This window comes from Neopsephotus bourkii, unplaced genomic scaffold (genome assembly GCF_033783945.1).
Source record: "Neopsephotus bourkii isolate Nb327-2 ecotype Australia unplaced genomic scaffold, CSIRO-AGI_Nbou_v1 NB_1493, whole genome shotgun sequence".
Lineage (NCBI taxonomy): Eukaryota > Metazoa > Chordata > Aves > Psittaciformes > Psittacidae > Neopsephotus > Neopsephotus bourkii.
Window position 1 is genome coordinate 1,989,545 of NW_026901969.1, and position 27,986 is coordinate 2,017,530.

At 37.2% G+C, this 27,986-nt stretch overlaps 1 protein-coding gene across 3 annotated transcripts; it reads left to right on the forward strand.

Moving 5' to 3' along the window:
* The first annotated feature begins 276 nt into the window (after positions 1–276).
* Positions 277–27,986, forward strand: RASSF9 (Ras association domain family member 9). 3 transcript variants are annotated; one of them, XM_061369319.1, is made up of 3 exons: positions 277–566; positions 16,765–16,845; positions 25,050–27,986. In XM_061369319.1, the coding sequence occupies exon 3, from the start codon at positions 25,066–25,068 to the stop codon at positions 26,323–26,325; it is 1,260 nt and encodes a 419-aa protein (XP_061225303.1). In that variant the 5' UTR covers positions 277–566; positions 16,765–16,845; positions 25,050–25,065; the 3' UTR covers positions 26,326–27,986. The 3 variants fall into 3 exon arrangements, with proteins under 3 accessions (XP_061225303.1, XP_061225302.1, XP_061225304.1); XM_061369318.1 differs by lacking the exon at positions 16,765–16,845 and having other exon boundaries at positions 279–566; XM_061369320.1 differs by lacking the exons at positions 277–566; positions 16,765–16,845 and adding an exon at positions 734–912.

A 27,986-nucleotide genomic window follows, 5' to 3' on the forward strand; every position in this document is an offset into this window, starting at 1 on the left:
ACTAAGAACTGGTGCGACAACTGTAGCTCGCCCTTCATTAATGCTGATGTTGAGCTGAACGATTTGACCTGAAGTGGCTGGAGCCTCCCGGGGAAAGTTTTCAGTCCTTTTGTTGTGTGTTTTTTACCGAGCTCCCCACCGGAGCAAAACCCCTTCTTCCCCATTTGCTGGCTGGTGCCCTGAGGGTGACGACGCTGAAAGTTTAGCAAGTTCTGTGCATAACTTCACATCACAGGAGCAAGTGCGTATTCCCCACCACCACCCCACCCCCCTTTCTTTTTCCTGCTCCTAAACGCCTCCTTCAAGTTTGCAGCTGGGCAGGACTCCAAAGGTGCAGCAGCAGCAACAAGCCGGAGTTCAAAGTTAGCAGTAAATTGCACAACTTCCAGCTCATCGCTACGCTCAGTGACTATTAAGAAGCTGGAAGGCTCTCAGGGGAAAAAAAAAAAAAATAGGGGAGAAGGGAACACCCTCGAATTGTTTGGGGATCGTTGATGTTATGCTCCTGCCGCTGGGATCATGGCTCCCTTTGGAAGGAATTTATTAAAAGCCCGTCATAAAAACAGGTAAAGTGTGTGGTACGTGGAGGAAAAGGGAGGGTGGCGTGGGATGGATTTCTTTTAAACTTTTTTTGTGTGTATGTGGGGTTTTGAGGGGAGAATGTGTTTCTCCGGAGCCACGCCACTCCCGGGAGCTGTAACTTCGGGGCTCACCTGTGAGCGGGGTCGGCGTCTACGGGGGCAAGAGACGCGCACCCCATCCTACTCCCTCCCTGGACCTGTCTCTTACCTCTTTTCCCTGTCCCTTTTGAAGCCTGGGCAGTATTTTCAGTGAGGGGACGGTAGCTTTTCCTGACTTTGAATCTCCCCAGTCTAAACCAAGGCGATCACTGGAAGCCCCTCGTGTAACCAGGTGAGTGAGACTCGGCCGGGCTGGGAGGAAAGGCCCGCGGCGCCGGTGTGCGGGTCCTGCTTGCGGCGGCAAGTGTGGGTAGCCGGGGGTCACCTGAAGCCCCTCATTCGCCGTGGAGAAAAGCTCCCCCGGCTTCTCCCGGGAGGGCTCCGCCGGGCAGAGCTCCGGCCCCTCGTTGTCCACTTTCCCCTCCCCCACCCCCTGGTTCACTGGGGAGAGAGAGCCGCTGCCTGCAACCCTTTAGGATCAGCCCCTTAGCTCGTACGCTGGCTACCAGGCTCGAGGTAGGAGAGTATGGTCTTCAGGCGTGGGCTGGGGGGATGCTTTTTGTTTTGGTTAGCTTTAGGTGTGAGCTGGACTTGCCTGCCTCCGGGTTTTTGCCTAGGAAAATAGTCGGGGTGACAGCTGTGGTCCGTGGGTTGGCTCCTGCGAAGTTACTTTATGGGGACTTCGCTCCTCAAGCCGTGTTTGCTTTCACATGCAACTCAGCGGCTGGAAAAAGAAGGGGTTATGTAATCATTTAAAGCGCTAGGATGGAAGGAGGTGTTTTAAGAGTAAATGTTCTTGGAGTGCGGTAAATTTGCTTGGACCCTGTGGAATTTACAGTGGCCGAGCCCACCTAGCTAAGGTTTAACTGATGATCCCTGAGATTTTGGTTCAGAGAGAAACTCAGAAATCGCTCATAATATCTTCCCTGCTTTGACTGGTGTTTCCCACTGGAATTTAGTTCGTATTTAAGGGTATGGAATAGAAAATGTTTTCCAGAGGGAATATAATTTGACCCTAAAATGTCTTGTAAAAATGTCCTGGGTTTTTTTTCAGATTTGGCTTTTGGTTTTCCCATTAGATATGCTAGAAGTTATTCGGGGGTGTGTGTGTGTGTGTGTGTGTGTGTGTCTGTGTTATGAAAATATTAACATACTATATGGAACATAAATCAGAAGGACTGATTTATATTCAGTCAAGGTTTAAAAAACAGGGTACTACTTAAGAAGTTTTATTGTAAGTTACTGATTAAACTGTGTTTTGCTGATGTGTCAGGAAAGCTTTGATATACTTCTCGTGGCCATTTTACGTTTAGAAGATTTGGAAAGGTGGACATGAACTTTTTTACATGAATTTACTTTTGCATAGAGCCATACATTTATTAGTATTAAAATAGAAGTTTTGCTACTGCTATCAGTTAGCATGAATAAAACTGTGTTAACTCACAAAGCACAGTTCCACTCTGTTCAACGGTGAAACTGTTTCTCTTTTGGATGTGTAGAATATCTTCATAGTGATTGCATCAATCTCACTGTGTTTGCTGATGTGACATCTTTTCCTCAGGAAAATTGTCATAATCCAAAGCTTTAAATGGGTAATAAAAATTAAAATAACAAAGGAACCATTACTGTGAACATCTAGCACTTTCTTGTCATTTCACACTCCTCCCCCACCCGTCTCCCCCCACCCTCCAAAAAAATACATTAATACCTCTAATGGCAGAGGGGAGAGGTGGTGTGACAATAAGGGTCTGAAATGCTTGTGACTGCAGAAACAGGGGTGTAGAGGATCAAGAACAATGCAAACTACATAATTCATCAGATGTGTTATTATCTATTCAAATATTTAAATTTCTGTGTATTTAATATTAGCTGTTGGTACTGAATTTTAAGAATTAAACTTTGTGTAGTTAGTAAAAGGGTCTTGTAATAGGATTGAAGAGCCACGCAAGAGCTCTTTTTTTTCATTATAATTTTATCTTTGTGAACTTATTTGAAACCTTGAAAAGGAATTCAAGTAAGCTTAAAATCCTTGGCTGTGTTTAGAGGAGTAGTTGGGGAATCAGAATTTCTAGCTCATTACCTTCTGTTAGGTTACCTACTGATCGTGAGGAACCACAAAGTCTTTAATTTGCTGCTTTGTTTATTATGTCTAGCGCTTGTCCATCTTTTTGGAGAAACTCAGGTTTTTTGGTTTTCACTGAAAGTTTTAAATCACCATTTGGTACATGCAAATTTAACTCCTGTGAGTTATAAGATAAGCAAATGAGGGATAAAATCTGTGTTTACTGGAGGAGGACATAAAGCTAAGTCAAGGCAACAAAGGTAGTTGGAAGAGCCAGAAGGAAAATGAAGGCGTTACAGTCATTTGCTCAGATAACTAGATGACACCTGTGTAATTAATGTTTGTCTTGCAGCATTGCCAGAGGTTTCAGATCAGAACCCTGTTTTGCAGTAGACTCTTCATATCCAGCTAATAAAATGTCAGTCTCTACCTCTAAGATCTAGTAGTTTAAATGAAGAGATTACTCTTAAGTGCATCGGTGTATATGAGATACTTGAGCAAATGGTAGATGCTGATGTAGCTGTGATGCCACTAGCCTTTAGGGAAAGAAACTGAAATTAAACACCAGAAAGACAAAACCTATGCTGCACTGTTTCTAGTATTTGAAAAATCTTTGGTCGGTATTACTCTCTTGGGTTGCTGAAATCTTCCTCATGCAGAGAGATAGCACAAGGCCTAGGTAACCTTGTAACCTTGTAAACCCTGATTTGATTTCAGAAGGGAAGCCACTAGGAATGTGGCCTCAACCTATTTTTCTTGGTCAGAAAGGGAATGACAGATACCTTTTTTGAGAGCTGTTCTTTGAGCTCCAACAACAACCAGAAATAATCATAGTCCCCAGAGCGTGTATGTGCTTGTTAATGTGTCCCTTGGAGAACAATACACCCAAAAGGTAGCAAGGCCATGCCGCACCCACCTACAAATCCAAATGTGCTCATGCAGGGACAGGCTGTACCTTCTAAAGCAATAAAGGAAAAAGGACAGTTTCCTGCAGGAGTAAACCTCCATAACATTAATAAACTCAAGGGGATTTATTCTGCTGGGTTTTGAAAGAGTGAGGAATGCTCAGCTCACATCACACTTTAGAAGTGTGGTGATGTGAGGAAACGCTCAGCTGAAGATTAATTAAGTGGCACTGAGTTCTTTGCAGATATGGTCTAGTATTGATCTAACACATTGCATTGCACAGAGACAGAACAGCTCTTATCCATACATGAGAAACAAATACAAAGCATATATACTTGCACTGTTTGTGCATCAGGGTTTCACATTGCGCACAATTTCCTGGTTGCTAAGTAGAACAGGAATTTACACCCCATTGATTTTCTGTAAAATTAGAACTTCTTTACTCTTGGGTGCTAGATTTGGTTACTTCTGAGAATGAGTCTTTAAGTTCATTTAAATACTTTAAAGGTTACCCATCATCTCAAGGATATCTGGATTCACCATTGTATCTGCCCAGTGATCTCACACCAAGCAAGCTATTTTTTCCATTGAGGGCATGTCCTTGGATTTTTCACATTAACCTTACCTAAATTTGTAAAAGCTGTACTGTTGCATGCAAGTCATAGCCAGAGAAGTAGAAAACTGAAAGGGAGAGGATTCCAGTAATTCGGTAATCTCTCTTCTTCACATAGGTGTTGTCCTTGATGCTGTAGGATTGTCCTATTAGGCGCAGATAGCTTGAGAAACAGTTTTTGCCCATGTAATTCATGCTGGTCTTAAGTTTACCATAATCATTTGTATGCTCTGTTGACATACAACACTTCCGAACCCAGGGTACTGTTTGATGATGAAGCAATTGTGTTACAAATCTGTTATTATTTAAATGTATGTATTAATTTTGCTTTTCCTTTCTGGTTGTGTGTGGGTTTTGTTGCTTTGTTTGTTTTTGTTTGTTTGTTTGTTTTGGTGGTCTTTTTTTCCCGCCACCTTTTACTGACAACTTGTCATTGCCACAGCAGTTAGCATAGTGTTTCTGTATAGGAGGCAAAGATTTACTTTGCCTATTCTTTATTCTGCCTCTTTTGAATCAACTCATTTCTGGTTCAGTGGCAGAAAGAAAGACCATATAATATCCATTCATGTGTACAGATACAAAGGAATAGAGGGAGTTTTTCCTGTCCTGACATAAGCCCCTCCCCAGTGAGAGAAACATTCAATTCTCTAAGGTTTTATATTACAGTGCAGGGTAATGAATTAGAGACTTCATCTGTCTGATAACTGACCTTGCATTATCATGTTCCCTCCCCTCCTCCCTCCATCTTGCCAGTAATTTCTCATCACACCTAGTTAGCACAGTGATTTGAGTGTTACTCTGAACATCGCTACTGCTTTACGGTTGAGTACTGCTGCACATTTTAAGAATTGGTGACGCAAAACTGAAAATGCTCAGCGTTTATGTTTTGACTGCAAAAGCTCTTGGAGGTCAGCTGCTTATCTGAATGAACTGTGTATGACCTACACTGTAAGTCTCATGGGATCATATAAGATGGCTAATACTTCTCCTGTGGAATGAGACTACCTGGATAAAAGTCTATATAAAGCTATAAAGTGCTTTTTGATTCAAGACTACCAGGCATTTGGTATGTATGTTGGAGGGGGTAGCTTAAAGCTTACTTAGAATCAGTGTTGCTATCTGAGTTAAACTTTTAGATTTAAAAGATGGTGCCTTTTTAGAAATGGTGGAACACATTCTTCTCCATATGTTTTCCTTGAATGTGAGGTATATTAGTGAACTATCAAAAGAAGTTATTCCTTTTCGAGCCAGAGTTCATACACTACAATTTATTGTCTGGTCTGGCTTGTTAGTTTTGTCTCAGGGGTCAAAATAGTTGCATACATTTTCTAATAATCTTTGTATATATTTGTTCACTTTCAGGAAGAGCTTTTCATCTAGCAAAACACTAACCTTATTTCTAAAGAGTTAATTATCTACTATTCCAGGAGGGCAGACAGCAATTTCATTCCGAAGAAGTAAATAAAATGAGCAATAGATGTGTGTAATACTACACCATTCAAGGAAAGAGCATTACTTAGGTTAAGTTGAAGCTAATCTGAAACACTAATGCAATGTAGAGTCAGGCTGAGAAGATACATTTCAGACACAGAAACATGTTTATAGTGATGCAGAGGGAAAATCTTGCTGGTCAGTCATGAATACCTATTTTACTGATGAATAATTAGCATTTTACATGCAGAGAAAAGACTCAGACGTTGTTAAATCTGTAATGATTTCAGTAGAGAGATGCAAGTTTTCAGGCATGGGGATTTTTTAAAAATTCTAATAACTTTAATAAAGTAATAAAAAAATAAGACTTTAATAAAAGTCAGTGATAATCACAGAGTAATGCCTCCTGATTGACCTCAGAAAATATTTTTTATTTTATATAATGAATAATGACAATTTGAAATTATAGTCCTAAACATCTTTATTTGCAAGCATTAACATCACCCATGCTGTATAAGCCTTAGTTCACCCAACTTCTGTATTCAATATGTAGATAAATCGTTATTAATGGTGACGTAAAGGATGATGCAAGATAAAGTTTTTGTGTGAGACCACACACTAAGAGAAGCCTAGAAGCTTGGACATGTTGGTATCTAGTTGTGTGCATAGGTAACTGAGCTATTGTTGTCACATCTGTTGTTTCTTAGATGTGTTATGGTAACTCTCAAGATGGTGACTTTTTGTTTTCTGCAGTGTTACTGTGCCAGCAATTCCCCAAGTATCACAGAGGACACAACAGATAAGAGTCAAATGGTTTCAGGGTGAACAGAAAGAATGACCAACCAAATGGAATTAGAGGGGAAAATACATTACTAAATTTATTTGTGTAACAAAGGTCAGAAACATCCTCTACAGAATGTAGGTAATTTTCAGGTAGGTAAGACAGTGTATTACAAACAAATGTCATGCAGAATTAGCTGAAAATTTCTGTGAGATCCCTTTGCATCTGGTCTTTTTTTCTTCATCAACTATTGCATGCCTATGTCTCCCATTAGAAAAAAATTAGAACTGATAGCAGAACATTTTTAATGCAAATTCTGGTGATGGCATTTTATCTTCCATGATTGTAATATTTCCATGGACCTGCAAAATTCGTGGAATAAAAATGAGACATTCTCATGAATTATTTCTCATGCTTATGTCTAATACATAAATATAAAAATTAAGAGCTAATTAGTGATTTTTAGAAGCTGCATTTTTTGAGCAGTCTTGTCCAAAAGAAAACTTTTTTGAACACCTTTCTGGAACTTGCCTCAAATAGGCACCAGAATGAGCCACTAGTTGCCTTTTCCTGTCTCAACCTATCCACAAATGCGCTTAAGGTTCACGTGTTGTAATAGTGATAATGATACCAACTTGTTTCTGACCTCGGACAACCGATAAGCATAGTTAGTTTTCCTTAGCTGTAATTTGGGTGATAATACTTACACGCCTCAGGAAAATAAGTAAGGCATGACTAAACAGTGTAAAATCTGTAGAAGTGTAAAGTATGAAAGCCAGTGAGTGAGAGAGGTGTGAGTAAAATCTGGGAGTTCCTTGTTTCTAGTTTTTGTACCGTCCACTAGAGTTGGCTGCCATGCAGAAAAATGATAATATGATGTGGATTGTTTAGGTTTGATGTCACATGATTCACTGAGTAATTTTAAATGGTCTAAAATTTTTCATGATGCTAAAAACAGCTTGTGAGAAGGCTGGTAACCTCACAGAAAGGGAAATAAAAAAATGTCATGTGTACCTTAGCGGATTTTGAGGTGGTTTTGTGAAGTAAACATAAGGGAAGTTAACTTTTGAAACCAAAAATCAGAAAGGAAGGTTTACACTGATGATGACAATAAAGTTGTCATGTAATTGTATTTTGAATGCTTTGAAGTGAAGTCTTGATGTTTTATGGAGAGGAATAAAAGACACTAAACTTGAAAGAAAATTTTCCAGTGCAAGTTTAGCATACCTTTCAGATGCACTCTATTTTAAGATGTGTTTCTCTTTCACCAGCTTTTTCCTATTTCACTCTCACTCCTGTCTGCCTGAGTACATGTTTGCCTTTGCCAAGTTGAATCATTTCATTTGTAGCTTAGATGCTTGCTAGATGTATGTTTTTTTGAGCATTAGCATTAGAAGAAACCAGGCTACCAGCTTATTTCTTATGTTGTAGTCTCAGAGGTGATACAAACTTCTGTTTTCCTGGGTTGGTCTGTATTTTTTTTTAATTATTATTTTTTAGTTGGTTGGTTTGTTTGTTTGCTTTTCCACATTCAGCTGCAGAGTAATGATAGGAGAAATATATATATATATTATGCCAGAGGTTAGATGTTTGCTGTGAATGAAACACATAAATATAATTAATCTGTTTTGAGGGTTAAAGCTCTCACTCTGATTGTTTTCTTTATTCTCCACCCCGTGTGTTCTCAGTCATTATGGTACAGAATTCTGAGTTATATATTTCCCATTATAATGAAAAATATGATCAGCTGTGTTGAAAAGCACAAATATTTATTTTGTTCTCCTTTTAATAATACACAATTAACAAAACCAAAATAAATATGGAAAAACATAGCATTCTCATGTTTGGGGCAAAATCAGGTTTATAAAAATGTAATAATCTATTAGGCTAAGTTTTGTTTTTGTTAGGTGTATATATGTTTACCTTACTTTAACATGTAAGGATGCGTGACCTCAGTGGAATAATGTAGTTGAGCGAAGACTACTAATTTTTAAGGGAGTCTGTCCTTTGGTCTTAAATCTGCAATTTGCTCTGTGTTAATAGATTCCTTCGTCCATGTGGAAGACCTGACTTTGCTTTCCCCAGCCTCCTCCAAATTCAAAAGGATTATTTCTACAGAGAGTTGTTTCCCCTGTGAAAGCACTTTTAAACTGCAGAATTTTTCAGAGCAATGGTTGGGGCACTGTTTTTATGACACAAAGTATGCCTCATTTGACACAGAAAGTTGGCAGATTCTGTTCATTAATCAAAGAGGGATAATATGTTGATTTTCAGCTGATCTTGTTTCTGTTGGCTTCATAATTGGTAAATTGGTGTTCTAAACTTTTGCTTCACTTGGGCATTACCCGTTGAGAGGTTTCCTCTGCTGAGGTACTAAGTATCCTGTTTGAGTTGGTTGTTACCTCCATCTCTCAGGGCCACTTTGTTCTTAATATCCTGTTTTACTGAAAAGCTCTGTACAAATCCCTATTTCTAAAAATAATTTAGGATTTCTATTGACTTTATTGCATTTTCCTAGCCTTCTGATGCTTTAAGGTCTAGGTAGATAACTAATCTAGGTAGATAACTCACCATGAAAGCCACTACAGGTGTCAGACAACAGATCTGGGTTATTTTGGAACTGCAGTTGTGGATGTTCACAGGACTTGCTCTTACTGCACTCATACTGTTCATAAGATTCAGGTACACTTTAAAACACAAAAGTCAAGCTTCATCTTACTCAACTTGAGCCATTGAAAATATAGGTATCTAGTCATCTAGGTACTCTTTGTAGTTAATGGATACATCTAAACGCTTCCAGAGGGCAATTCATTCAGTCTTAGACAGGCTTTCAGTATGGGATTAGTCACCCTTTTGGAGGTGCCTATCTTATGCCAATGATTACAGAGGAAGGTCAGAAAATTATCTTTGACTGCACATCTGCATTTTAAATAGCTTAAGGTAAATGACATGTGCTCCACCCCAATCACTTTCAAAGGGAAGATCTTCATGGAGCATGCTCAGACTTTGTAGAGCACCTAATTAAACATCTTTTGTACCATTCATTTTAGAAACTAAAAAGGGAATAGTGAATGGAGAGCTGAATTACAGGTGGATAATGTATGATTAAGGGAGAATCATCTTAATAGCATGGATGGCTTCCCTGCCCTGCCACAAAATTCCTATGTGATGCTGGGCAAGTCACATAAACCAGAGTTTACAAAAGTGGTTGCTTACTGTGTGCTCTTCATTTGCTAATTCAGTGTCCTGTAATCTGTTTTGCACTACAACTGACTAAAGGAAGTTTATGGATGTCCTGCTTTGGATATCTCTATAGGTATCAATTTAGTTAGCTAGAATGGGAATTTAAACAAGTGGATAGCTTTGGCCCAGATATTTCTGAGCTTTGATTTGTGAAAGGGAGTTCTCTCCCTACAAGAGTGTGTGTGGAGATAAATTCAGTAATATGTCAGCTTCCGAAGCAATAGAATATCTGGTAGTAAAAGGCATGCAGCAGAAGATTAAATTAAAATGATGGGTAAAGGGTATAAAAGGTAGTACCATATGTAGGAGAGATGAAAAATGGACATGCACTGAACAAATCTAAGTAATAAGGACTAGCTTTATGAAGGAGACTTTGGTACCTAAATGTCATTGTAGTCACCTAATACAAGCTTTAAAAACTCCTGACATTCACAAAAGTATGATTAAAAGCTGAGGAAGTAACATTTTTACTGGCAGCACTCCCAAGCCGCCTGTATTCCCAGCGTGTCCTACACGGTCCTGAAAACCTTGCAGTCGTGCATCCCTCACACTTTACCAAAATTAAGAAAAAGGCAGTCTTTCAGCTTTTTCAGCCATGAGACCCCAATAGCCCTCTTCAGAGCATGTGCAACAACACACAAAGTGCAGCTAGGTGCTCTGGTGGCCAGAACACCCCTGTGAGATGCCCACACTGGCATCCTCAGTATGTCCTGTCAAGTTATTTTAAACTAAAATTCTTTTGGTATTTCCTGTTGTAGCTGTTCCATTTTGTGCTGGCTCGTATGAGTTACAGTAATCCACTAAAAAGTTGAGGATTCATGTTGAAGTCCTCAGTGGGAGAAGAGGATCCAGTTTTTGATTGCTGTTCTAATTTAATGTTGTATTTTTTATGCAGTGAACATCTGAATGTACTCTAACAGTACCTAAGTCCTGCCCTTTTGTTCATGTTTTCGAATAATTTGTGTCAGTTCCTGCTGAACTTGCTGATGTCAGCAAATCCTGTTGTTAGGAGTTGAACTCTTCCATAATGCTTTATGTGGAACTTTAGGTGTCCAAGAGGGCAGTGGGGAGGACACCTTAAAGTTTCAACATTTAGTATCTGCAATACTGCAGTATCTTCTATGGCTCTGGCAAAACTGCCTGTTGCCTCATGTATGCATTCAAGTGAGGCAGAGGTCCAGTGTAATACAAAGAACACACCTTGCTTTGGATGTGTTGAATGAAATTAATTTTTATTGAACCAAAAAGAAAGCTTTAACACCAGTGCTTCAAATCTTTGAGTACTTGACTGCAACGTAAGCATATTTCTTTCTGCTGAAGCATTTGTGCATGGTAGGCATGTATTTAGTGTGTAAATTAATATGTGACAGTTTGTGTTGTGTGATCATATAATGTGTTTGTATAGCACATAAGATATACTGTCACGTACTTTATTATAGATCTAACCTGTATCATCTACATGTGAAGTACAGTAAAATATATTGTACTTTATGCAAGCAAAAAAACCCTCCAAATCATAGTATATAAAACAGTACGTACAGAAATAGCCCCTTCCGTAGACTGCATATATCTATATCTATATCTATGTGCTTCTACATTTGCAACACTAGGTACATACAAGGGTACTTTAAAAGTCAGAAGTGAAAAACAGAATGTGAACATGTCACAGAAGAATGCTAAATACGTGTATTTTTCCAAACATCACAGTTGTTTGCATGGCAGAAGGAAAAATGTCTTCATTCAGCTGTCACTGTGGTATCCATTCAGCCTATGAAGTGTCTTGTTAGAAGTAAAATGTCTTTTTATCCTTGAGCTATGAAGTCATCTGAATTGCTTATATGTTGAAAGGATATCCACATTTGGATATGTGAAATAAAGAAACATGGGATTAATTTGAATGTTGACTCAGTCTGACTTTCTGTAAAGAAACATGGGATTAATTTGAATGTTGACTCAGTCTGGTTTTCTGTGAACTAAAAGCAACAAGTAGTTTGCAGTGTCTTTCTGGTGTCACAACCCTTTTGGCATCATCACCATCATGCCATAGATGTGTCTTGCAAAACTGTCCCCATTGTTTTTTGGGCCTGCCTTGTTCTTTGGCCACAGACACCTGGTCTTGTTTAGTGTCACCTATGCCCAGTGCAGGGTTTTGGCCCACATGTGCTACCACTCTTCATCACAAATCTTTTGCCAGGGATTACGGTCCTTTCAGCTGCGTCAACCTTTTGAATGATTTCTTTTTAAACTGTGCAGTCACATTCACATGGGTTATCTTGGATGCTTTAACAAGGCACTTATTTTTATAGTCTCATTCATCGTTACTTGGGGTTTGGAGGTCAAACAAGCAGCTCAGCTCTAGTGATGGACAACTGACATGGCTAAGAGCCTTTTCAGGTGACCCTAGCTGGAAACTCATTTTGTACTCATTATCTCTGTTCTAGAAGAGTTTGGAAGCTTAAGTCATGACCATTTAAATATTTCAAGGTTCACATGACTTTTTATTTGAGTCGTGGAATGTCTTTCCTCTGAAGTCAGCTTCCTTCATCTTCTCACAGCTAAAACTTGTGTGTGTGTTCCACTGGACACCGTTCTCTGTATAGAGATACACTATATTACACTTTCTTCTTTGCATTAGTCCCGTGAATTTCCTATTACTCTTGGTCTTTATGATCCAACATTAACCTTGCTTCCAGAAAGCAATTCCTTCTTGCCTTCCATACCTGTAATTGCTCAGCTGGCTACAACTGGTTTTGCAAGCTCCTGTGCCTTTTTTAACATATCCATTGCTAGTGTAAAGCACAGTCTGTAAAGTTAACAATTTATTTCATTTGTTCAGTAGCTTCTTCAGAGAAGATGTGGTATTTCAGAGACGCTATCTACTTGTGTCTGACTAACTTCATACTGAAGCATGCATTGATAAGTAATTTTCGAAAATTACTTGAAAGCGTAAAAGCATAAACTGCACAAATCTCTCACGTTGTCAATGGACACTAAAATGCTTTGGATTTCTTTTTTAAAATTTATGTCCATTCCTCTTGTTAGCATAATTATGTATCTAGTACTCAATTTAGCTCTTTAGTATGAAAATTGTTTAAGAGTCCACTTCATCATCTCGTCATCTTTTCCTTTCAGCTCTTCAAATACTGCAAGTAATGGAACACATTTGTCACTGAATTATCTTTTAGAAAGTTTGAGGGAGAAATTTTTTTTTTTTTTTAAAAAGGGCTGTAAACGAGGTCTTGATAGAAACCATTTTGAGGGGACATCTTCAATATACTTTAATGAAGGCAAATTAAACAGGGAAGATCATACAGTATGGTTTCAAAGTGGGGTGGTTCACTTTCTGTAAAATTTATTGCAATAAATAGAGAAGAAAATCAAAGCCCACCCTGCCTTTCTCACTCCTGGCAAACTGTAAAGTGATACTCAAACTAGGATTTATGATATACAAAGGAAGCTATTTTGAAAAATCATTAGAGGTAAAAAAGTTAAGAAAAGGTGATGCTTGATGAGCTGGCTGAAGAGATCTAAAGGCTTCTTGTTGTACTGAAAGCAGTCCTAAGCTCCCTTTCCAGGCTCCCGGCCATTCTGCCATTTCTTTTGCGCTGGTACTGTTCTCACTCAAAACTGTAGAACCCAACTCAGGGAGCACTACTCACTGCTCAATAAACAATTTTATTTTAGTTTTTGTTTTCTTGGTTATGTTGCTGCCATTTTAACGAGGTTTGAAACCCTCTGGATAAACTAGCAGAGCTGGCACAAGCAAGAAGAAGGGAATGTCAGGTAGACACCAGATTGCCTAAATTTCTTCATTATGTTTTAAATCATAAAATTGCTAACCTATAATACTAGATTTAGCAGTAAAAAAAATAGTATTTAGGTTAACCAGTTATGGTAGTAATTTTGTAAATAATTTTATGTATTTTGTGGATGGGTCTGGTGAGCATTGGGGTGTTTAAAAAACAGAAGATAAAAATACTGATCCTACAACCTTCCTTTTCTGAATCATGAAATGCTGTGTCCAAACTCTGAAATTCACCACAGGGTGCTGTGAGAGCAACTACATAAATAGTTATAGTAGGTAGCCATCACTATAAGGAAGGGATGCTTTGCTGAGCAAAGCAGCTTGAGGATTCATGAAAAGAAACCAAGTCTATCTGGACTTTCTTTCCTGTCATTGGGAATGAGGCTAACATCTGCCTCACACAGAGTCACCAGGAGTAGAGAAGAGGTACACTGAATTGTTTGAGCCGTGCAGTATGTATAAGGATTCATAAGAAGGTAACCATCCCAGACTCCTTTTTCCCAGGGAGTATTGGAAAAGTGGTACAAAATCTTACTATTTCCTTGTTTGTATCTTACTCCATTATTCAACCTATCTTATTGTCACTGGTCTAAGTAAAGTATGCTTTGTTCATATTTTGGCAGTCCAGCCCCAACCTCAGAATGATTTGTGTTTATTTTTTCACTAAGCAGTATGTCAACAAACTCAGGGGAGGGAAATAGTGTATGTTTGCTTTTCAACAAAAGCTGAACTGAATTTCATGCAACAAAAACAGAAACAAAAATCCTGCTTTCAACTCTTGGAATTCCCCTCAGTTCCTTGATCTTAAAAGGTCATGAACAACCAGGGTGTTTCTAAAAGGCAGTTATAAAAATTCTAATTGGAGAAGTTAAATAAACCAAATTTCTATTAGCTGTAATAGCAGTTCTAACTATTGTTTAAAAGCCTATATTATAAATGAGCTATAAATGATTCTGCTCCCTCTTATTGAAAATGATGGAATTTTAGACATGTTCTGTAAATTATTAGTAGGAGCCCCATAAAGTTTGCGTAGTATAACCAGTGCTTGAATATGCATAGGTATTTACACGGGAAAAATATAGAAAACTGTATTTTTGCAATGTACCGAAATTCATGTGATAAATGAAAACTAGCACTGTTATCTTCATTTTTCCAAGTGGCAGGAGCTACCCACTGCCCACAGTCAAGATGCAGCTTTTGCTATATTGATATTCCTGAAGTTTGCATGTTGCTTGCTAACACAGGAATTTGAAAATACCCACCTTCCTGTTCCTCCCATCATGGTCTAAATAGTTATTGCCACCGAATATGTCAGTGTTTATTTTGGCTCTGGAGATTTTCCTGGGTCTTTCACTCCTGTATCACAGCTGTTTCCTCAGTAGCAATTGCAATATACCCATCAAAGCATGTATTCCCAGTAAAGCAAATTGTTATTGTTGCTCATCTTGTAAAAATATTTTGGTGGGCAGCTAGCTCGCTCTTGTTCTCAAATCTCCACTGTGTCAGGCCACCAGAAGTAGAGACCTGATACAGTGAATGTGTTACCTATCGCATTGTTTTGTGTGCACAGCACAGTTGCTGAGGTTACTCACTGCAATTCTAAACATTTTTTCACTAGTATCCACTTAACCAGTATTATGACTTTGAACATACAGTGGAGAAATGATTGTTTGTCTGCCAGTAAGGCAGATTTAAAGCGTAGATGTAGTTTATAGAGAATGTGAACCCTTAGGGAAAGAGGCAAGACAGGAGAAAAGGGCAGGGGCACATGCAGTCCTCTTCTGAATGGAGGCTGCAGCCTTTGCACTTGCCTGTAGGTTGTTTGGGAGCGTAAATATGATACAGGGTAGAGCTAATAAGTGGAGGAGAGGAGTTAGTGGCCTTTTGGTAACTGCTGAAAATCTGCATTCGGACTTTGCAGATGAGATTTTGCAAGACAGTATGAGCCACTGAGAATGTCATGTCAGTATTAAATGGGGGGCCAGAGGGGTGTTCAAGATAATCCACCATAACTATCACTTTTATCTGTTGAGCAAGGTTTATAATTACTCTTACAATGTCTTTTATTTATTTCTTTCTGTTAGTACAACATTGAGTTAGTTCAAATTCTTATCTTCTACAAATTCTGCTGCTTATCAGATGACAGAATTATTTCTTCCAGTATTTGCTGATTCTACATGTTAGCTGCTTTTATTTCTTTTAAATCTGCTCTAAGTACTGTCAGGCTTTTTTTTTTTCCTTTTTATTTGTCTTAACTATTGGTCCCAGTTCAAGCACCTGTGTCAAAGCAGTACCATTATTAGAAAGAAGCACATGATTTCCCATGGGATTTTTACTGAAGTGTGACATTTTAAGTGAGCAAGAACTCTGCCAATTGCTTAATTACAATAAAATGATTATCTTAGAGAATTTTTTTTAATCATGTCATACCTTTCATATTATTTGTTCTATGATACAATGGTAATACCCCACTCCAATTAAAAATTATTTAACAGAAATTTGTCTTAGAGCACTATCATACTCTAAAATGATTGGATGAAGAAAAATTGCAACCATAGATCATTGCCAAATTCTAACATACAAAAATTTGCACAGTAGCTAACTGAGGTGATGGTATTCCTCTGCAGAAGGGTTTACAGAACTGGTTATAGTTTTAAGTGCACAAATGATAATTAATATAGAACATAATTTTCAACAGCTGTTGCTAATTAAAATGTTCCATAAAGGCTTCCTGACAGTATGGCAATCTTGCTAAGTTAAAAATTTATGCATTTAAAAAGGAATTACAAAATGAATTTAAACTTATGTTAGGAGAATTGTCTTGTACCTAGCTAGTTAAAATAGAACCATGGAACCATATAATAGCCTTTGTTTAAATTGTTTTCTTGTATCAAAGATCTGAAATGTTTCAGTTAGAACATCTAAAATACTGTATCTATCTGTATTTTTTTTAAAGTCACATAAATATCTAGATGCCTAATTTTATTTTAAATAAATACCTATGTACATTTCTGTAAAGGAGGAAGCTTTATCATAGGGTAACATTGAATGGGTACAGAAACAGATGGTAGAGAGAAATCAGTTATTTCTTTTGAAAGAATTATTTTGTTTTCACAAGCTCTGTGGTGTTCTTTCCATATCATGCTGCAATGTTGGGGTTATTCTGATTTTTTTTATACTGAAGGATTTTATTATTGCTATAGTTAAAGTACCAGTCCTGCCTTGCTATGGTACTTTTTTTAGCTAGATGTTGCCCTGGCTGTTGTGTGATGCAGAAGGGAAGGAGTTTCTGACACATCATGTGTGAATTTTATGTCCTACATGGTATGTATGTTAACTGTGCCTTCATTAATACTGTTTTTTAGGGATAGGGGAATGGGAATGTAGCTATTTTATAGGCTGTCTTGGATCCCCATGGCTTTTGAGTAATTCCAGCTTCACTGGGTCATGAGAGAGTAGATAATTCCTCAATGCTGCCCTTAGAAAACTCAGAAGCATGTAATCTACTTACACAGGAGACGTGCTAAGATTTGGCCTTTATTGCTTTTTGAGTGACTTTGCAGAAGATGACAGAAAATTGAGAAAAAAGGTGGATTAAATGTGGATAGTCTGGATAAAGTTAGCATGAACTTTTAATATGATTCATTTGTGTCTGAAAGGTTGAAATACTTCTGACCTTAGCTTTCATATGGGCTGACTATTCTTTGTATCTTTAATGTTTAGATTTACTGTCAAAAATCTGTTTGGATCAAATTAAGTTAGTCTTTTCCAAGCAAGGGCTGCAGTACATGGTACCAATAGATTTACTTTTCTGCAAACTGCACAGATAAAAATCCCACAGAGCCAAAAGCAAAAACATGGTTTGTTTTTTTCTTTCAGAATGTTTACCCACTGTCTCATATATGCTTTTATTTTAAATATCTATATATATAAAACATGCTGAGATTTAAAAAAAATAAATAATGAAAGCAATCTAACATTATGATTTCTAAATGGAATGTGGTGACTGATAAAATAATTAGCTCTTATGTACCCTGACATGTAAATGGCAACCAGCATCAGAAGCTCTCAAATGACATGTAGCACATCCTGTACTATAAATACAGGTTGTTTATGTCAAATAAGTATCCCTGTAATATCAGCCTCTCCTTATTTCCAGCAAGTAAATATAATTAAAAGCCATAAGATTTCTTTGCTAAGTAGATATGGCTTGGATCTGAGACACAGCAATAATAAGGTTATTAGCAAGTGCTTAAAACTGGCATGTGTTCTCTGAGCCCTTGCACATAGAAGAAACGTTTCTGGGTGCAGAACAAGGAGAAGACCATAGCACAAATACACACTTGTTAAAATCCAAGTGGGCAGATTTACCTGCCCCTGCAGCGTGTTTAAGGACCATGCCCTTGAAAACACCAGATTATTAAACGTTTTTGTGGCAGATCTCTTTTGTTTCCCCAGGATGTTTTATGCCATTGTGTCATAAAGTTTCCCAAAGAGAGCAAGTGGCTCAGCAGCTGAACATGGTCGGCTCGGAAACTGTTCCCTGCTGTGTGGTATGCCAGGAAGGAGATGAGGCACTGAATGTCTTGATGAGGAACTAGGAGTATACAGCTTGAGAGAGAAGGAAGAACCTGCTGAGAGACACAGATGGCACAACCTTGCCTATGTCTGCCTTAAAGTTTCACGTTTCTTAATGTACTTCAGGAAAGCACTGAAGCTGTAGGCAAGGACTTCACTGCAAAGATGCAGTAGGCAGCAGGAGGGTTGTCTCTTGAAGCCTTATTTTTTTTTGGCCTGTTCATCACTTAGCCTTTTCTGGTTTTCATTGAAGTGAATTGTTCTGGGTGGTATATTGACACAGTGTAGATGTTTGTTTCTTAGAAGCTTAGAAGCACTTTGGTCTTCCTCTGAAGAGATCAGGACAACAGCAACAAGAGCTCTTATCAGCTGAGGACCCCATTCATGGCAGCCAGTCAATTATCATCTAATTTGCTGCAGATTAGACTGTATGCTCAAATGTGCTGCTGAGAGGGTTTATGCTATATTTATACAAAAGGGATCTTTTAGGAGTATAAAATTTTATTCATTTTCTGCACTGAAATGGACTAAATTAATTAATGTACTAGCATAGTACCAGAAGGAATCCTTCTGACATAATAATTAATTACAGATTATTTTAGATGTATTTATTTTTAGATTTTAGATTGGATATAAGGAAGAAGTTCTTTACTGTAAGGATAGTGAGACACTGGAATGGGCTTCCCCAGGAAGTTGTGAATGCTCCATCCCTGGCCGTGTTCAAGGCCAGGTTGGACACAGCATTGAGTGACATAGTTCAGTGTGAGGTGTCCCTGCCCATGGCAGGATGGTTGGAACTTGATGATCTTAAGGTCCTTTCCAACCCTAACTATTCTATGATTCTATGATTCTGTGGTTATGTGCTACTTGCGTGTGCAATGCTGAAAGGAAAAATGGTGACATTATTATACTAAGAAGTACAAGAATATTCCAATCCACAAACATCTCTGGTAACAGATACAATGTTATGATATCTGATTAGCAGTAATTTGTGTATAATATGTACAATCTTTTCTATCTCTGGAAATTAAGATTCTAAACCATTATTTCCCCAGTAAATTGGTGAACAAAATGACTAAGGTATTTCACACAAATGGCTTTCTAACATGAACTCTTTGATGGCAAATTTATAAATTGTTAGCAGTTGTATACGTTTTCAAGCAAAGGATTAATGTATTGATTTGTGTGCCATTTTTTTTTTTCTCCTACAGTTTCCTTATTCCCTATAATTTCAATAAAATCTCAAGTTTTGAATCCCCTTCCTAACACAAAATCTTTCAGTTGAATGCTCAGTTTCATTTTTTTTCTTGGGGGTAGGAGTGTGATCAAGGCAGGAGAGTGATCAAGAAATATGATAATGTTGAGAGAGGAATTACATTTCTGTGAAAGTCTACAAAGACTTTGTTACAGTGAAGGGAGAGAAGAGTTTTAGTTTTTGTGTGTTTTTTTTCTCAGCAAAGACAAAATATTCTTTTAGTGTCAACGATGTTTCAGAAACTTTGTATTAAGCTGCTAAATGTATTGTGTGTGCATAATCTAGTCCAACAGAATGTTTGCTGAAATTAGTAAGCAAAAATGAGCATCTTCTAGACATGAAGTAGTGGGATTCTTCTATTTGATTAGCATGATTTATTGTAAAACTATATATAGCGTTTTCAGAAAGAATGTTAAAGTTTTCCAGAAAGTCAAAGATTTACGTTTATGATGTGTGGTTTTGTGCTGGACATCCCTTAAAGTTAATGAAAATCAAAAGTGCTGCTTCCAGCATCTAAGGTATCTCGTATTTTGACTTTGTGCAGCATAAGTACCTGTTTTTGTTTTGTCTGTGTGTTCAGGCCCCTAGGCCTGAATAATAAATTAACAAAGTGTGTATCTGACATGCAACAATCAGCTTATGCTGACTTAATGAAGACTTTGTGTGAGGTCTCTAACATGACTAGAATGGTTTTTTGGGTTATCATTAAGAGAAGCAAAGAGTAGAAGGCATGAAGCCAACAATCAAAACAAGCAAACAAACAAGATTTAAAATGTACTTTTGACCATTCTTAAGCTTAAATTCCCGTCTGTTCCTGAGCAACAACTGACACTGGATAAAATTGTATCTTTTTGCAATGCTTTAAAATCATAGATGGATAAATAGAACATTTCAGCGATTGATTCAAAACAAAGAATTTAAGCCAGAATTGAAAGCTTTAAAGCCTGCTTACAGCAATAGCAAAAAAAAAAAAAAAAAAAAAAAGTGTGTGTGGGGGGAAGTTAAATAACGTAGCTAGTTTTGAAGAAGCTGCTGCTGAAACTATTTTACATGAAAGCAAGTCATTTAAGCTGGAAACACACTTTAGCTATTAGAGACTCACTAATTGATGGATTATTTAAATATGATAGTTCTTTTGCTTCCTTTATAAAAATGTAAGATGTGAAGGCCAAAGAATGAGTAAAGATGAGAAGCCTGCCTCTTTGCTAAAATAACCATCCAAAAGCAAATCTTGATGCTGAATATAGTAATTTTCAGTATTGCATCTCAAAAAAAAAAAAAAAAGGAAAAAAAATTGCTATCAATGACCAGCATTTATTCAAGATGAGGAGTTACATACTGCATCATATCTTCCTTAGTATTGAAATTACTGGATTTCCATTTAAATGGTGGTAGTAAATTGAACAGCAAATGGAATAGTCAGTATCAAAACTAAACTATGAAAAAAGAATGTGTAGCTCCCACATTTAGTTATCTTTAGAACTTCTTATGTTGTCTGAACCACTCTCGTCACATTTCTCTCTGACAATAAATAAGAATCTGATTGGATTACTGTCACCTGTATTTAGCTACCTGAAAATGAGCTATTTAGTGGAAGGTGGCCACATAGGTATCTTGTAGTTAATGAAATAAACAAACAGATTCATTTCAGGATTCATCCCAATTATAATAGATGGTTTAGGCTGTGATGACTTTGTTCCTGGAGGTCCACTCACCTCTCATGACAAAGAGAAACTGAATTTGTAACTTTAATTGTAACTTTTAATTGTAACTTTAAGGTGCCTAAGTGAAGGGAATTCCACTTTGTAGGTGCAGAATCTGCTCTCCACTTCTATGAGGAAAGCACAGCATAATGAAATACGTTTCCTAGTATTAGCATCTTCTTGCATCTTGAAAGCAAATCTCTAATAGTTGTTATGCTGTGACCAAGATGCTGAAGCTTTATTTTTGTTACTCTCTGAATTAACTATGATTAAAGAATAATACAATGAATTTTACTTACGAAAGAGGTCCGTGGCAGGCCACATCAGTTCACCAGTTTTTAGTGGAAGATGATAAAGGACACTTTAGATTTTCTTTTTAGAAGGCATTAGAATTCTATGGCATTGTAAGTTTATAAATCACTTGCTAGCTCTTTTTTATTAAAAAGAAAGATCAAAAATTTAATGAAGCTAGTGAATAAAAATTAAGATAATATGTGTTGCAACAAACACGTAAAAAAAAAATGAAAGATTTTGCACTTTACAGGTTTGTTTTGATCCAAGAATTACAGTGATGTGCATAATTCCTTGTTTTTTTTCTCTCCTTTTCAGTAAAAGGTGACAATTACAAATTGTATGTTACCTAAGCTGTTCATATATATATATTTATAAGTATGTTTTCATGCATAAGCTACTTAATTTCTTTGCATACCTGCATGTGCACCTATTAGTACACTGCTACTACTAGTTATGGATATCAGTATGTTAAATTCACAAAATTCACAAAGTAATGAAGAATCCTTCCACAAAAAGCTCAATGTAAAGTGTGGGTAGACAGGTGCATTGTAACTGAAAAAATAACAGGGAGTGACAAACAATGAAAGAATATTGAAACAGTAATTCTAAAATGTTATTTTATATCCATGTTGTTTGTGGAAATCCTGTAGAGATTCTTTTACAATAAACGGTGTATTTCCATCAGAGGCTTGCTTAATTCCTGCTGAAGTCTATAGGAATTTCATGTAAAAAGATGTCTATAGCAAAAGTATTTATCAGTACACTAATAAATACTGTGGAGTGTCTAGGGGTTTTCAGATCTATCTGAAGATTCAGAGGGAGAAACTGTCTTCATAAGAAAGCTTTACAGGAGCCAAGAGGGAAAGAGACAGTAAGGTTCTTCTTAACCCACATAATGTTACTCACTGAAAGTATTGACTGGGAGAAAATCTGACAATCAGTCAGAAACAGGAATGAGAAAAAAGTTGGAAGAGTTTCAATGTACAGTCAAATTGCCTAAGACTCTTGGAAGAATGCTAAAATACTGAGATAACACTCATTCCCTGAAACATATTTATTGATTACAAAAAAAAACCCTCAAGAAAGACACACTCTGAATTAACTGCTTCAAAGTCCTGATCTGCTATTTCCGATGTTTTTATGCCTTTTTTTTTTTTTGTCCATACTTTTATAACTTGAAATTCAATGGCTGGTAATAAAATTTTTTGTTTCTAGGTCAATTACTTATGGTTCACTACTGAACATGGTTTGAGACACTGTACTTCTGATAATTCATTTTGCATAATTTTATTATGCAAATTTTATTATGGAAATCTATTTATAAATAATTTTATTGTTGCATATTTTTTTATGCTTAACATGGAACCCAAGTCTGTAGCTTATCTAGCTTTGTTTTGTTTTTATCTCTGTGCTGTGAAATACTGATTTATTTTACAGTTATAGCTGACTTATGTTGCAATTCTCTAAGTTTCATTTAACTACCAGTCTATCAACAGAAAAAAATATTTCTATAGCATCCTTTATTCTGTAAAACTAAAACCAGTTACAGATACTGACCTTTTAGCATGTGACATACTTAACAGTAATCTTAGATTCATAGAATAGTTAGGGTTGGAAAGGACCTTAAGATCATCTAGTTCCAATCCCCCTGCCGTGGACAGGGACACCTCACACTAAACTATGCCACACAAAGCTCTGTCCAACCTGGCCTTGAACACTACCAGGGATGGAGCACTCACAACTTCGCTGGGCAACCCATTCCAGTGCCTCACCACCCTAACAGGAAAGAACTTCTTCCTTATATCCAATTTAAACTTCCCTTGTTTAAGTTTTAACCCATTACCCTTTGTCCTGTCACTGCAGTCCCTAGTGAAGAGTCCCTCTCCAGCATCCTCATAGGCCCCCTTCAGATACTGGACTGTTATTTAATCTGACATCATCTTTGTGCCATTGTGCCATTTTCTGTATCTGTGGCTTAATCTTTACTATTTTGAGAACTAGTCTATGAAAACATTAATCTTCTGAACACCAGTTTAAAAAAAATTATTGTAAAATGCTGGACTGTAAGAAGGAGCTATTGAAGTGGAAAAATGATATCATTACTTAAAATAATCTAACAAATCACAGATTTTACAGAAGAATGTTCCAAGACCTGGAGCAGTGTAGCTGGACAGAGCTCTACTGTGCGATGATACTAATAAACTCAGTTGTGTAGATTTTATTAGTATCCATTTGCAGTCTCCTGTCTCCTGACTATTATTGACTCCTGGTCAGAGTGGCACCTAAAGCTGAGTCAATCATAGTTCAGTTTATTGGATTGCAGTGTGTCTGTCATGTTGTGTAATAATTAAGGAAAAGAAACAGGTTGGATTGCTTTAATAATCATAGGGCATAACCCTAATTAAGTAAAGTAAAACATAATTCTTACTGCTTCTCAGAAGACAAGAAAGGTACTGAAAACAAGTAGTCCTAGAAACAAATATATTGAGCCCTTTCAATATTTTTCTGAATTCTTATTGTCATTCTCTAGCTTTCTCTGTCAGGCTGAGTTAAATCTTATTCATTCAAATGAACTGGAAGTGACAACAGAAATTCAGGAGAAATGCATTTTTCCTCAAGGAATTTACTATTTTGTGATTTTAGGCAAGAGGCAAATCAGCAGGTTTGGGCAAGCAGTGAATTGTGCATGTGGAGGCTAGAGGACAGGAATATCTTGGACAGGTTCCACAAGGCCACTCTGCCAGTGTAGGCTCATGGCAGTCCAGCGGGCAAACTTGAGTTAACTGACATTTGATCAGCTGAATTGCACTTTAGGCTCCACTGATTGTATTAATTAGACAGCTACATTAGTCATAAAAGGGTCTTAAGACACCAGAAGTTAGATATCTCAATGTATAAGGAAGTACCAGCTGCTGCTAATGTCAGGTTAATAGCACTTTAACTGGATATTTCTTTTTTAACATTTTGTGGAATTTCTGTATCATTACAAAACTTATAAAGTATGGACCTATATATGTATTTTTTAACAGCTGGTATTCCCTCACAACTCACCACAATTCAGGCTTTTTGGTACTTCAGGAAAAGCAACAAATTTCTTCAGACTTATTAGTGAAAAATCACAATGGAAAACAATGGTGTTTATGCTTGTGTGGGTGCATGTGTGTCAAAAGAGCTTTAGATTTATCCTATCATTAAGTTTGTTTATCTTAGGTGGTGTTCAGTCATCTTTTCTTAGTCCATTTCTGTTCAGTGCATATTTAAAGGCATGATTCTTCCTTTCAGAAGCGTCAGTGGTATTAAGAGCTTACAAATGTTTGCACAATGTCTGTGTGATTAAAACAGATATGCAGATCTGAAAGTTATGTTATCCAAGGAACAGTCTGGAAAGTAATCCAGATTGCCAAATTTTATCACTTACTGTTCATACACACTTATGAGAAGCATGCAAAACCTAAACTTGATAAAAGACATTTTGTGTGAGGTTCCCATTCAAGCTGGACTAATAATAATAATAAAGCAGTAGCTGAGGTGTTACTTTAATCCAAAGATACTTCTTCATATAATTTAAACAGGTATATCATCTTGTACATTAATACTGGAATTTTTCAATGTGGTAGTCACATCAGAATTATAGTTATTATTTGCACAGTCTGCATTGTTGATATATAATTTATATTTGGTCTTTCCTTGTTTTCCAGGTCTCCCAACAAGGACATGGCTTCAAATGAAAGAGAAATTGTGGTTTGGGTTTGCCAGGAAGAGAAGATTGTATGTGGCCTTACAAAGCGCACAACTTGTGCAGAAGTGATTCAAGCACTGCTTGAGGAACATCAGGCAACATTTGGAGAGAAAAAGGTCCTTTTTGGAAAACCAAGTGATTACTGTATTGTCGAAAAATGGAGAGGCTCAGAGCGAGTACTTCCTCCCTTGACAAAGATACTGAGACTTTGGAAGGCCTGGGGAGAAGAGCAGTCTAATTTGCATTTTGTGTTGGTAAAGTCAGATGCTTTCCTTTCATTTCCATTGTGGAAGACAGCTGAAGCTAAGGTAGTACAAAATGTGGAAAAACAGTGGGAGCTCAGTCCAGCAAATTACATGAAGATGTTGCCAGTAGACAAGCAAAAGAAAATTGTGAGGAAGACTTTCCGGAAACTGGCCAAGCTTAAGCAGGACAGTGTTCAGCAAGAGAGAGATAATATGGAGACACTGATTCATTTGATCATTTCCCAAGACCATACTATTCATCAACAAGTCCTTAGAATGAAGGAACTAGATATGGAAATTGAAAAATGTGAAGCAAAATTCCATCTAGATCGGGTAGCCAATGATGGAGAAAATTATGTGCAGGACTCCTATTTAATGATCAGTTCAGGTGAGGCTGAGCAGCAAGGGGGTAGCCCAGATGATGAAAAAGAGATGCATGACTACTTGAGCAAAAGTGAGGGTATTTTACAGGTTGAAGAGAGACTGAAACATCACAAACAATTAATAGAGAAGCTGTGTGCTGAAATTGAAAGAGAGGTACACGGTATATGCACAGAAAAAAATGGAGATGATGTTCGCACAGAAGGAGCTGCTAATGCTGAACTTGAAAACACAAATTTGGAAAGTGTAAAATGTGAGCTGGAAAAAAGTATGAAAGATGGTCTAAGAATCAACTCATACCTGAGCTGCATTCAGAAAGAACTTACATACAGGGACTCGCTACTTCAAAAGAAGGAAAAAGAATATGAAATTCTTACAGAAGAATTTAATTTACTACATGTTAAAGACAACATTGAAACTAGGCTTCCATCAAATGAAGAACCATCCAAGGGTAGTGTCATGTCCAGTAACAGAATTGCTGTTCCTGACGTTGTTCATAGAGTGACTAATCTGGACATAAATGATACAGACTCTGACACTGGAATCAGCTCTACACACAGTCAGGACTCTGAAATAACTTCAGGGGACATGGTACTGCTGTCAACATAGTTGAAAACAGTCACACATTTATGAAAAGTCATATTTTGGAGGATATTTATAAGAATTAATAAACCTTGTCTTGAAAGTTCTCTCCTTCAAAATGTTAATGCACTGCTTTAGCAAAGTATACAGCATCTGTTTGTGTGGTTAATAGTATACTTGTGCTAAAATACATGGGCAGTCTCTTGGGTTGACTGCTAATAGGTGCAAGACTGTTGGCTTTGCTAAATCAGGACAGACTGTTCAGACCTTGTAATGTCAATACTCGGTGAAGCAGCAGCATTCTGACTGGATTGGAACAAAAGTCTGGACATTTGATATCCTTATCTCTGTGTCCACTTCTGCATCTCTCTAACTTTTTAGGAATGTGAATTAGAGATTAGATCAAACTAGATAAAGAGCTTGATTTTTTGCTCTGTTCCATTAGCTTTATTCAGCTGGAGTTTCCTGCTATGAAGCTGCTGTAAATAATTGAACATGTAATTGAACATGTAATTTGTTAAAAAATAATTATTAGGATATTGTAGGACAAAAATAATACGTTTATGCTATATATTTAAATTCAGGTTTGAGTTATCAGGATGATATTTTAAATAGCATTTAAGTCCCATTTTAAAAATTATACACAGAAGTTTTTAATTTCCATTCTCTTTCAGCAGCATTTAATTGCTTCTAAGATACTTAAAACTCCTACTTATCTACTGTTACCCTGTAGTTGCCCCAGTGATGCTTAAGTCCACATAGCTCCTGCCAGCGGGCATGTCAGAACTGCCTACGTCCTGCTTGTGCAAGACTCTCAAAACCCAACCTCACACCTAACCCCAGGGGCATTTTCATCAAGGCTTTCTCTTGCCCATCTCACCAGTTGGATTCAGTGTCTTAGGCCTTCTCAGATCATGACTACCAAATAAAGCATAGCAGAAGGGACAGGCAGCAACCAGACATTTTTGGCTCTGGCTAGACACTGTTTCCCAATAGCCGGGTAGTCACCATTTTCACGTAACAGGTAGATTGTCGGATCCTGCCTACAGGCCAAATTCTGCTTTTTGGAACAGGAGTATGGACCTGTAAATCCTACTTCCTTGGTGAGGACTTCGGGATGCAGCTAAAGCTGATCCACTTTATATAGCTAATTAAACATTGGTGGGTCTTCCCCTTCCCACACTTCACCTCCCAGGAGAATAAGGAAGGAATGCAAAACATGAGAATTTTACAACTATGTAGTTCACTTAGGATGTAGTAGTTGATCTCAAATCTTTCTCCAGCATGTTGTGTTAATCCAAAGTGAAGGTGTATTAACAGGTGTTCTCAGTTAGTGAACAGGATTTCTAACTGAGCTAGAGACTATGCTAACAGTACAAGTAATTTCTGGGTGGCCATGTTTATATTTTGCAGATCAATCTGTTTAGTACTTTTTATAAGTGAATTGAATGGAGGAATATTTGCAATGTTTCTAAATAAGGTTTAGCTTTATTAAAATTCAAACAGAATCTGTAATTAAAAGCCTAAAAAGTAAATAAATGGACAATACCTAGAAAGTATACATGTAAAATACACTGCTTTCCCTTTCTGTCTTACTTTTCTCTTAAATGTCTGTCAATAATTTGTTTTCTAAAATGATCAAAGTGCTAGGACTGCTGATTAGCACATATTTGATGCAAAGGAAAAAA